This window comes from Periplaneta americana, chromosome 9 (assembly GCF_040183065.1).
Source record: "Periplaneta americana isolate PAMFEO1 chromosome 9, P.americana_PAMFEO1_priV1, whole genome shotgun sequence".
Taxonomy (NCBI): Eukaryota; Metazoa; Arthropoda; class Insecta; order Blattodea; family Blattidae; genus Periplaneta; species Periplaneta americana.
In genome coordinates this window covers 104,377,093-104,389,151 of record NC_091125.1, presented here as the reverse complement: position 1 = coordinate 104,389,151, position 12,059 = coordinate 104,377,093, and the positions used below count along the sequence as shown (strand labels likewise).

Here is a 12,059-nt window from a genome sequence, read left to right as displayed (position 1 = left end):
TGCAGACGATATTGTTATCATCAATGGAAATTTATCATCAGTACGGGGGAATTTTATGTTGAAGAAAGCTGCTAATAAAATGGGCTTAACAACAGATGAAAACGAAATAGAATATATATTTGCTGATCATACAAGAACATCCATACTCGAAAAAATGTCTGGTAAGAATATATTTTTGAACGCGTAAATTAGTTGAAATATTTCGCTCAGTAGTCTCACAGGAAAACAGAGTAATCTCTGAAATTAGTGAGAGATTACTAGCAACTTTAAAAGAAGTATTCTTTGAGCTAATTTCTTTATGGCTAATAAATAAAGATTTTCTTTCACGTGTACTGTAAACCACTACATGGTAGAATAACCCGAAAACTTTGTCCATCCAACGATTACATTGAATCTCTGCTAACATAAAACATAATCCTATACTTTCTTTGAGTACGGAAGCTGGTTTTAGTTTATATGTGTATAGACTAGCATATTTTCTTAGAAATTCCAAAACTCTGCTCTAACACATTTGAAGATGCCTGCACACCTAACACTATTAATTCCATAGTAATTATTTCTACTTATTTCATTACTCGTATGAAGCACCTCAGCAGCAGTGACCATTGATTACCTTCGGTATTCAGATTTCTTCTTATTAGCAAGAGAACTATATTCATTAAAACTTCTGGTTAAATTTCCGTAACTGCGAATGGAACATGGACCTCCTCCTTAAATTTCCTTATATCTGAATCTCTTCAATCCAAGTTGGAGTTGGTCTTTAATCCACTTAAAATGTGTCACACGAGCAACAAAAAGTTACTTTCCATGTATAATCAAGAATATCATATCTCTCACTTAAGTGAGGAATTCAAGGAAGATATATGGTCCGCTTCTCATCATCCACTTCCTTGACAAAAACCTTATTGTTTAGCAAACACAGCAATGTTTTTATTTCTCCTACCCCATATATTATAATTATTATAAAACTTTAAAATTTCAGGCACCTTTTGAATGACATTGCATATTTTCCTTACAAAAGAATTGGGTTCCAGTCCCCGTCTACTATTTGTCATACGTTGTCTCAGCCGGTACTTCTTTGCTCGGTGATCACATGAAAGTTGCTTTCAATGTGTACTGTTAAATAAAAATGCTAACAACATTGAAGATGAAATGGAGAGAAGGATCCATTACTTAAAAAAACAAACATTACCTTTTGCGTACACTAATTTCTCAATCTGCACGATTGGTGATTCAATTGCAAGCGTCACGACAAAGGCGACTAGAATTGTCAGCACGAGGTTTTCAAAGAATACTCCTGCCTGAAAATCAAAGTACAACTGTATCATAAAGACACGAAAAAAAATGTATTATGGGGATAAGAACTGTTAGTAAGTAAAGATTTTGGGAGGTCTGGACTATTTCCTGGTGAATGTCCCAAGACTTAAAACTCGCTTATAAATTAGCTTACAATTTCATCAAACTAACTATTCTCTTACATATTATTCAAAAGCAGTGGTGGCTCGTGAACAAAAATCTGTGTGTTCAGACAGAGAGAGAGAGAGAGAGAGAGAGAGAGAGAGTTTTTATTAATATCTTCAGATGCTCTTTACATTCATTTCTGATTATATCCTGCATCTTCGAAAATGTTGCCGATGCAGAAATTATGTGGTACAATAAGTTGAGAATATTAAGACATACATGAGCAACGTACTTGAATAAATACAGTATGTAATCAAAGTATAACATAATTCCAGTTTGTCTACCTATTGCTATAAATCTTTAGCACATTGACTATTTAATGAGTGTGAACGGCCAGGAATAAAATAATGGGGCAAGCACATGCGCAGAAAAGAATGTATTACTAAAATTCATTAAATCGCTGAATTTTGACATTTTTACCATTTTAATTCCATCTATTTCATTCTTTAACTGTGTGTTAGATGCATTATGATGTGTGCAAACTTTCAGCTCAATCGGACTGCTATTTTGAAAGTTAATTTTATTTTAATTATGCAAATTAGTGATTGTAATCAATGTTCCATGCGTGTTACATTTAAATAAGCAAATTCCTATTTTTTCCTTGGTCCACGGACAATATTCTAACTTTGAGGTTAGGTTAGCTACAATAAATTTTTGAAATATGAAACATTTATTTATTCATTTTTTATTTACATATAATCATTTTAGTTCGTAATTTTCAAGATAGGCCTACTTAAGATTTCTTAACGTTAGAACGTTGTATGAATGGACACGTACGAATATTTTCATTGAATTTTATGAAAACCACATGCACATGGAGCATTTTAAACGTCTAAAATTGTAGTTTCGAGAAAAAGGTAAATTTGTGACCTACTCACGTATGAAGCAAGCTTATATAAAAATCGTTTCTGGACCACATAGAAGACTTAGCGGTAAAACACCTCTTACTCTGAACTTCCTAACTGCTCAAGGAATATTTTCGCACAAAAAATCGAAAATTAATTTTTGATCATTTTTTTAACTCTTAGTCTTAGTGTCCCTTAAAAAGAAGAGTAGTAAATAATTTTCTCTTCTTTATTTAAACCGATGAATTGTATGTTGATGAAAATAAAAAATAATTTCTAAACACGACTACTAAATTGTTATTATCTGAGCTAATTATGTGCAGCCATCAATCCTGAAATGAAAGTGTAACTGTAATGAATAGTAAAAATTGATCAAGTAAATAGTTCATTATGAACTGAACGACACAGTGTAGTTACGCATTTTTGTTAAAATATCGCTTTAGTTTCAATACTTGAACTTTTGAAATACAGATAGGCATACCATTATACGGGTCTAGAAATTCTCGTCACCGGAACTGTGATAATTATTATACTATTTCGTCACCGATTACAGTTTCGTCACCGGACTTTTAGTCACCGATTAAGGGGAGAGGATGGTATTTTTTTTAACTTTTTTCCTATCTGGTGTAAATTATTAATTTGTTGTATGTAGAGAGCTCATAGCTGTGGCAAGTCAACCAAATAAAAATATTTTGAAAAAAAAAAATTATTTGGGGACCCAAATTTGAAAAAAGTATACCCAATGCAGGATTGTACTAAAACCGATATATCTAAACCGTTTTTAAAGATAGATTCAAACAGTTTTTGCAATGTATTTGAAAAAGTATGTTCTACAAACTGTCTGTAACAGAATTTTGATAATAGTCCCTACGTTTGTAAAATAAACAATTCAAATTTAGTAACCATTTTCTGATTTCCTTTCTTGCAAACAAAACGGACGTATTTTTAAAATGAAATCATTTAACAAAATTCTGTTACAGAGAAAAGTTTCCTAATAGTCTAAAGAATGTGTGTTCTAATTTTCATGCATGTATCTTTAATAGTTCAGAAATTATATTCAATTTGTCTGGTAATGTAGCAAAAAAATGAAGTTGCTGGAAACCGATAAAAGCGGGCGTATGATTTAAAAATCCATAGCGCAGGAAGTTTAAAAATGATGTCTCAGCATCCGATAAGGGCACAAATACCCACAAAATGTTATGCAATGCATTCCACACATATCAAAGAGTATTTTAAAGAAAAATAAATTTTTTGAAAATTTAATTTACCGGAAATAACAATAAAAGTGGGCGAGTGATTTAAAAATCCATAATGCAGGAAGTTTAAAAATGACGATCCACACATATCACAGGGTATTTTAAAGAATTTTTTTTAATTTAGTCATTTTTCATCAAAAATACCATCCTCTCCCCTTAAATTTTCGCCACCGGAATTTTGGTCACCGATTAAATTTTCGTCACCGGACTTTTGGTCACCAATTAAATTTTCGCCACCGGACTTGTAGTCACCGATTACATTTCGCCACTGGACACAGTAAAATAGGTAGGCTAAATATTGTTTTTTTTTAAATATCCTATGCATAATATAATTGTTTGTTTCCAAAGTTACGCAATTAATTTTTTTGTTTAAAGTTTAATGTCTTATTTATTTTCGATTGCAGTTAAACTATTGTAATGATGAAGATTGAGGAATTTCGTTTCACAAGAAGCATTAGGAGCATGAGAAACTACTACATGAATGTTAAATGTATATCAAACATAAAGTCCGCGAACCCTGTATCATTTGGAGATGTGACCAGCGTGGAAGAAGCAACTCTACTATAACCATATCGCATGAAAAAACATCAATATTGTCAACGGCACATCTTAATATTCCAGTTACGCGCCATAATAGGGAAGGATCCACGCCACAGAACGCGTGGAGTTTATGAAGGAAAATGCGCGAACTTTAGATGCACCACCTATAGTCATTACCCAGCGTCACGAGTTCCAGTGAAACAAATGTGGATCTACCAAGGGAAGAAACTCTATAGAGAACTCTGCGTAAGATACAAAGAGATAATTTACCATCAGAACCACGGAATATAGATGATTTGCAAGATAAGCTTATAGGTAGATGATCGGTGTGAGAGAACTCTAGACGGAAGTAGATAGCTTTAGTATTTTAACGCTGCGCAAGATGAAAAAATTGTTATTTTTTCAACCGACAGGCAAAAGCACTACATTACCATACACAGACAACGCAAAATAATTTTCTAATAATTTATTCGGTATCGTCTAATAGTAGTCCCCAATGGGTATAATATAGGCTACTCATTATGCTAATATAATATTACTGTATATTAGCAATATCGTAGGCAGAAAATTGTACCCGTTCAGTCCTCTCCAAGTACTCCTAAGGGTACGCCTATCGTTTGTTGAGTAACAACGACACAGAACATAAGCTATAATTATTATAAATTCTAATATCTATTTAACTACAAACGTTTTCATGAAAGTGAATATTGTTATCTATATATTAGATATTTTATATACTGAGTTAATTTACATAATTACAGAGTGAACCGTAAGTAATGTCATCAACTTCAGGCCGTTATTCTTTGAGATATTTCAAACTAAAAGTTTAATATAATTTTGTCCGTTTTTGCTTCCTTGTCGAGATAAAAGTTATTTCAGCCTATGTGAAACATTTCATAGCATGGTTTTGGAAAGCCATTGATTTAATTCCCAATAGGCTCAGTTAATTTAAAAGAGCAGTGTATTATGATAGATTATCGAAAGAATTTAATTTTGTCATTTAAATGTGCAGAAATTTTATTTGAGCAAATGTAACTTTTCGTTCTGCAAAGGAATTTTTAAATGTTACATTCGTTCGGATCAAATTTCTGCACATATACAAGACAAAACTAAAATTCGTTCAATCATTTATCATCACAATACACAGTTCTCTTAAATTTAATGAGCATATTGGGAATTCAATAAATGGCTTTCCCAAAAAGCGCTATGAAATGTTTTATATAAACAATTTTTATTTCGAAATTGAAGCAAAAACGAGTAAAATTATATTACACTTTTTGTTTCAAATATATCAAAAAATGACCCCTTGAAATTAATGACATTACTTACGGTCCACCCTGGAGAAATAAAATTATTTATTAGGAATGAGTTAAAGCCATCGGGCCTTCTCTTCCACTTCACTATAAATCAAACTGAAATACTGAATTATACAGAAAAAGTAAATGAAGTCAAAATAAAGTATATGAAACTTACCATATCGGTAATACTGTGGTACACAGGCACTCTTGCTCTGGCTAGACGTCCAAATATGATTTCGTAGTGGAAGATATACATAGCGAAGGTCAGACGACCTAGTGGTCGCCAAATCTTCCAAGAAAGAATAGTGTTTGCGATACCTGATAAAAAAAAAAAGAATAATACCAGTATAAATGTCATAGTATTGTTGTTATTACGGTACCAATTTGAGATTCCCATTTTGGGCAACGTGGTACAAGCTTTTGGGCATCTGCACCGTGTTATAAAATAATGTAGAGGCATACAAATTTTCGGAGCTATAATATATCAGCTCCATTATGAGGTAATGCGGAAAAGGGGAAGCCACCTGTTGGTTCCGTTACCAAGAGTTATTTTCCACGGTTGGACTTGGAGTAAAGCACAATTTAATTATACACAGTAGAAGGGGACCGATGCACCTAAATTTGAGAGGTGATTCTACATGTTAAATATAACAATACGTTTATTACACTTTTCCTTCGATGAAACACCGTTAAGCAGGAAAAACATAGTCTTTGCCCAGTGTTTACAGCGTTCTATTGTGGTAACGACCAGACAGAAATGGCTGATTGCTATACAAGCAGATAGGTAAAAATAATCTTTAATATTTTTTTTTGCGAATTAAACCCTTTAGCCATGAATTTAAATTGAATAATTGCGAAAATCGTTGAAATAAATCTCGCAATGCAGCACACTGTCGGGTGTCTCCGACTGAGTACAGCAGAGGGGGAGGGAAAGGTAAGGATTGCAGGCTGTGCTTGCTAGAGTTGTTGCAGTAGCCGTGATGTTTTCGAATGTTTCATAAAAACATAACGATTTCCTCTAAACGGTGAATGTTACAGAAAAAACTTATTTAGATTTTTCAAATCTCTCCTCATGCTCTGTTAGCAGTTTCATTTTAGTGCAGTGGTTACCATCCGCCCTATATATACAGAGTGAGTGGATTATCTGTGGAACGGAGTACGGCGGAACTCCAGCGGTAGTTTAGCTTGCCCTTGGCCGACATTTCGGTCGGACGGGAGCCCTGTCTCAAGGATACGTCAAGACGGAGCCTGGCTGTTTACCGAGCTCGTCGCTCGTAACCTAGCTGGTCTCTGGGCAGAAAGTCGGGGTAATCAAAACGAAGCTTGTTTGCACCTATCAGTCAATGTAGCTGAACTTACTCTGCTTTTTCAAAATTGTCTTTAAGAAACAATAACAATTTGTAAAAGTGTCAAGATGGATTGTATTGGTCTTCAAGAGCTCCTTAACGTAGGCCTACCTTAGATATTTGGGCACTTCAATGCGGAAATTACCACGCAAATAATTCCACTTTTCTGGAAAGCGTCCTCTATAATAATAAAAGCCTTTCATTAAATTCCATGTAGTTCATTCTGATGCAAGTAGAACATTGATAGAATAATATATATTAATTGCCAAAAGGTCAGTATCGATAATTATCTCAAGTTTTTTAATTCGTCACTTTCTGTAAAACATCAATTTTAATTTAGAAATGTACAGTTACCCTTAAAAGGAATGAGACGACTCTTGGTCGTCGGAAGTTAAAGTTCTACAGCGCGGTTCACTCGATATCGACGTAACAATAAATACCATGACATATACAACAAGAATTGTTACAAGGACCACAACAAGGAAAAGGACCAGAATAAGAATCACGAAGAAGATAGCTATTTAAGGCCACGATTTCACAACATAGCTCGAGTCACAAAATATCATTGCATCTCTGTACCGAATGGCAAACGCCTGCTATGGGATCTACATTCTGGACTGCTGCTGTCACTGTCTTGTCTCGGTAGCTCATGTAGTAGGGTGTCGGTTCCACTATATAACCGAAACGTCTCGTGTTCGATCCCAGGTAAAACTTTTTTTATTGAGGTGTAATTAATTTCTTCAGAGCTCCTCGACTGTCTAATTTGTCGAAAAATATGGAATAATTTATGCCCAATTTGTGGGTCTTACAAGTGGGCTGAACCTCGTCAAAAAATCTTACTTGGAAGTTAAAAGTATTCTTCCTCAAACAATAATCATAAGAAACAAAAAGAGACTTGGTAACTTAAAATCTTTTCCACATGCCATCAGCTTCTATTACAGCTCTAAGTCAATCCGGCATGGATGTCAAGAGATTGTGGAATAGGTTCTGATCCCGGCGAGATCTTCCCAGGTGTCAACAACTTGATTCCACAATTCGTCTCGATTTCGAGGGCGTCGGTGGGCATAGGTGGCTATTCTGTAGTGACATAAATACAAATTATGTCTCGGAACTTTTCCGTAAAAGTAAATTAAATTCACTCCCTGAAACTGACAACCTTAGTCGGAGCGTAATTTTCCCACCAGCATACAAACTGAAGTAGCCATTGATAAAAGTTTTGTACACAGAATTATACTGAATTTCTATTCGACAGAATCTATAATCAATGGCTTGTCTGAACATGATAAACAAATCCTAAGTGTTTCCAATGTCACTGAACAATTTCAAAATATTATTTTAAAAACTAAAAAAGGGTCGTAAATGCTGTATCTAGTGATTATTTACATTTATGTCTACAAAATGAATCTTGGAAAAACGTATATGATACTGGTACTACTGATATTAAGAGTAAATGTATTGAATTTTTCACTTAATTTCATAATCACTTCAGTGGATATTCTCCACTCAATGTTGTGAAAAAATTCAAAAGTAAAAACATGTATATAACGCAGGGACTTAAAAATCTCGTGTATTAAAAAGAAGAATCTCTATGTAATGAGCTGCAATGTAATGATCCTCATGTTCTTAAATACTACAAGAAGTACAGTGTAATTTATCACAAATTATGAAAGAGGGACTTAGAATACATTTGAATAGAAAAGTACAAAATTCAGATAATGCAATTAAAGCTATTCGGAATATTATTAAAGTTAACCTTGTAGATATTCTAAGAAAGAAAATATGTTTTCATTAAAACAAGATATTATAATGTAGAGGATTCCAAATCTATTGCAAATTCTTTTAACGTCTTATAGTATATGGTACAGAAATATTATTGACAACTTAAACATTAAAGATTTTGCAAAAGATACTGCAATTGGTTACTTAACAGATGCATTTAATAATTAGTATTAATATATGTAATTAGTCAATAACTGCAACATTGCTTTTTCATTCAATCATAACATGAATAAAATTGAATGCACATTAAATTAAACACTATTGGAAACACGTAGATAAAATAGTTAAAATCAACTGAAGGGGTGAGAATGAAATAATCTAAAGCCACACTTTTAACAAAAAGTGTTTTGTGCGAGTGCATTTCTTATTCATATGGGAAAGCTACTAGTAAAATATTGTAATAATTACTCAACAAATGACATAGCCTAAGGACTCTAAACCTTTGTAAAAGTTTGTCTGTGTGGCTTAGGAATATTTTTTAATTTCATTTTAATTGTTAGTTTTTAATATATATGCATTTACATTGTATATGTGTGTGTATATAAATGCATTCACTAGATTAACGTTTATAATATTATAACTTGTAATTTTGTATTGTCTGTGATCATTAACACTTAATCTCAGGACTTTATAGAACTCTATTTCAACGTTACTTAGCTATTTCAACATTATTTAGACAAAAAAAAATCGTTGATGTAGACTAAGAATCGAACTCGCTCTCTTCTACACAACAGGCAGAAGTCTTAGCGTCTGAGCTATTGAAACGACACGAAAGCTTTCCTTTCTGTGCGGAGTGTCGATCTAGTCATGAAGGTCCATTGTCGATTTAACTACACGATTTATGTATATATTTATATTTTATTTACGTAATATTATCATATTTTTTGCAATATTTGAAGTGAATTTCGGAACGATGGCAGTAACAAACCAAATAGCCTGCATTTAAGTAACTCAATATTCGTTATCTTGTGTATCAGTGCTCTGGTGTCCGATCATGCGCAGTGTCTTACCTCTGAGACTTAGGAATATTCAATCGTCTCATCCTTTTCCAGGGAAACTGTACTTATTGATATCCTTTTCACACCACCTCATTCTAGTGCCGATATCAAGAAAGCATGGGGCTCTACCTCCATGTCCCCCCAAGTGCCTTTATGGCATGTGAAGGGGCTACGTTTACCTTTATTAGTATCCATTTTACTCCTACTTCATCTCACAATTTCACTGAAAACCGTTGTACTTATATTACTTCTTCACAAAAATAATACAAGTGGCTTTAGGTCCCTATTTCACCTAAATTGTTTTAGAATAGATAATTTATATTTAGAAGTTAAAAAATAGATACCAACATATACAACTGTAAATTTACATCAACTTAGTCCCGTACCAGATTTTTTAACTTTTTTTTTTCAACTTCAAAGTCATTTATCTCAAAACGTATTAAATGTCACTTGTATCACTTTGCTTCTGAGTGCCTCAATTATAACCTAAAAAGCACGGAGCTTAATACCTCCATAGCCAGACACGCAGGCGAACATGATCCAAGCCATACCAAGAGACCATACGGGACGTCCTAAAGCACAATAGAACGCTGCCTGAAGAGGATCATATTTGTAGTCCTTTTGTAGAAAAGGATACAGGCTGCAATATACTATAATCAGTGCAATGATTGTCAGCACCCATCCTAAAGTGACAATGACCTGAAACCAAAGTGAGAAGTAGAAAAAAAATTAGTATTAATAATGTAAAATATTTTCGAATCAGACGCAACTATGGCATCATGACAAAAAATTATACCAAATTACACCTTCGGAGGACTGAATTAAAAAAAAAAAACAAATTTTGATATAATTATGTAAATGAAATTATCGATGACATAGACAGTATTTCATGTGTTACTCGTCATCGATTTACCATTTGCGATCAAACACAGTAATATGGTTGTTTGTGAAGTTCGAGGACTCTATTCCTATGTATAAGTGTTGAGTTCGGCATTATGACATATGACTTTTCGTTTTCGAATTAAATTGCTGGGAAAGCTATGCACATCTTACAGCGCTTTTCCATTTCATGAGCATATACTGTACACCAGTGGTTCCCAATTAGTGGTGAAAGAACGGACCATAAAATATAAATGATGGATTAAAGAAAAAAGTGTCAAGATATTTATGCAATGTTTTGGATTTCGTGAAACGTCTTTATTCTTTGTTCACAGGTTTCAGATCTTATGCGTACCGCTGCCTGTGATATACATTAAAAATTAATGTAATCAAATGTATTTTTATAAAATGTTTACTAAATTAACTAAAATGATCTTTATAACATTGACTTTATTTAACATTAGTCACATTTATAGTTTGTACGTTTACAATTGATGTAACTGCATTACACAGGGTTGCCATATTTTGGCGCTTTACATGACGAAGGGTCATTTTGAGTGACTTTTTCATGCTCTCTGCAAAAATGAAATTCGTTTTCGTCAAACACCCACAGTTTTTATGTAATTCCTTAAGTGCGGTATATTTAAATTTCGCGCGTAATCTTATACTGCAATCGTCAATAATCTATTGTAAAGTGATTGAACACGATCGACTGTGAAACAATCGATACTTCTCGAGTTGTCTAGAAGTACACAGAAGCATTAGAGTCATATGATAACAATTTTGAAGTGAAATTTATATGTGTAAACGTTATCAGGTTATTTCAAATCGATCTAAAGATAGCGACTTCACCACGAAGTTCGTGTGCAAGTGACCCTAACGTGTTTTGTTATATCTGCGGCTCTCTCACTCTCAAAAGGCGTAGAGAAATTTAGAATGCAATATGAGCATTAAAATCCATTTCCTTCATAGTCATCTTGACTTCTTCCCTGATTGTCTTGAATATTACAGCGAAGAATACGGAGAAAGAGTTCATCAAGACATGAAAGAAATAGAAAAGCGTTATGAAGACAGATGGGATGAAATGATGATGGCTGACTTGTTGGTTTATGAAAAGAGACAACGTGGATCTGCAACAAAGAAGATAATTTCGAAGACAGAACTTCCAGATGAAGAGAAAACGGTGTTGAAAAATGTAGTGTCTACATGAGGCTTGGAATAATTTGAACCTAAATTATGAATATGAACAAAATTGAGTTTGTTTACTGTATAGAAATTTTCAAAGATTACTTGATTTATGTATTTAAATATGTTAATATTGCATGAATGGAGCTACTAATATTGCAATTTTTCAAATAATTATACAATATTTTTTTTCATAAGCGATAGGCAAAATCTGACTTTAGATCTTTCAACAGAAGCCAACAATTATTCAAAATAAACCGATATTAAACGCGTTGAACAAAAATTCAATTTCGCAACCCTGTTATTACTTATAGCTACATCATCTTATAAAACTGTTTTCGTGAAATTTTTGGTTGCCTGTACTCCCATGTATAGTCTTCAACTTTTTTTTTATTTTTGGCACGTTTTGGTTTTGTCGGTTCACTAATAATCAATTTAGGAACTTCGTCTTAAACAAAAGTGTTGCACATTT

The 12,059-nt window shown here is 33.3% G+C and overlaps 2 protein-coding genes across 4 annotated transcripts in view; one reads left to right on the top strand and one right to left on the bottom strand.

Annotated features, from left to right (window-relative positions):
- Bap111 (Brahma associated protein 111kD) overlaps positions 1-12,059 on the top strand; it is a 643,372-nt gene that overhangs the window by 364,259 nt on the left and 267,054 nt on the right. The window lies entirely within an intron of this gene.
- LOC138706347 (nose resistant to fluoxetine protein 6-like) overlaps positions 1-12,059 on the bottom strand; it is a 54,301-nt gene that overhangs the window by 1,609 nt on the left and 40,633 nt on the right. The window contains exons 11-13 of the mRNA XM_069835519.1: positions 10,033-10,222; positions 5,576-5,718; positions 1,193-1,301 (exon numbers count right to left, since the gene is read on the bottom strand). Of these exons, the coding sequence (XP_069691620.1) occupies positions 1,193-1,301; positions 5,576-5,718; positions 10,033-10,222 (442 nt within the window). The remainder of the gene's footprint in view (positions 1-1,192; positions 1,302-5,575; positions 5,719-10,032; positions 10,223-12,059) is intronic.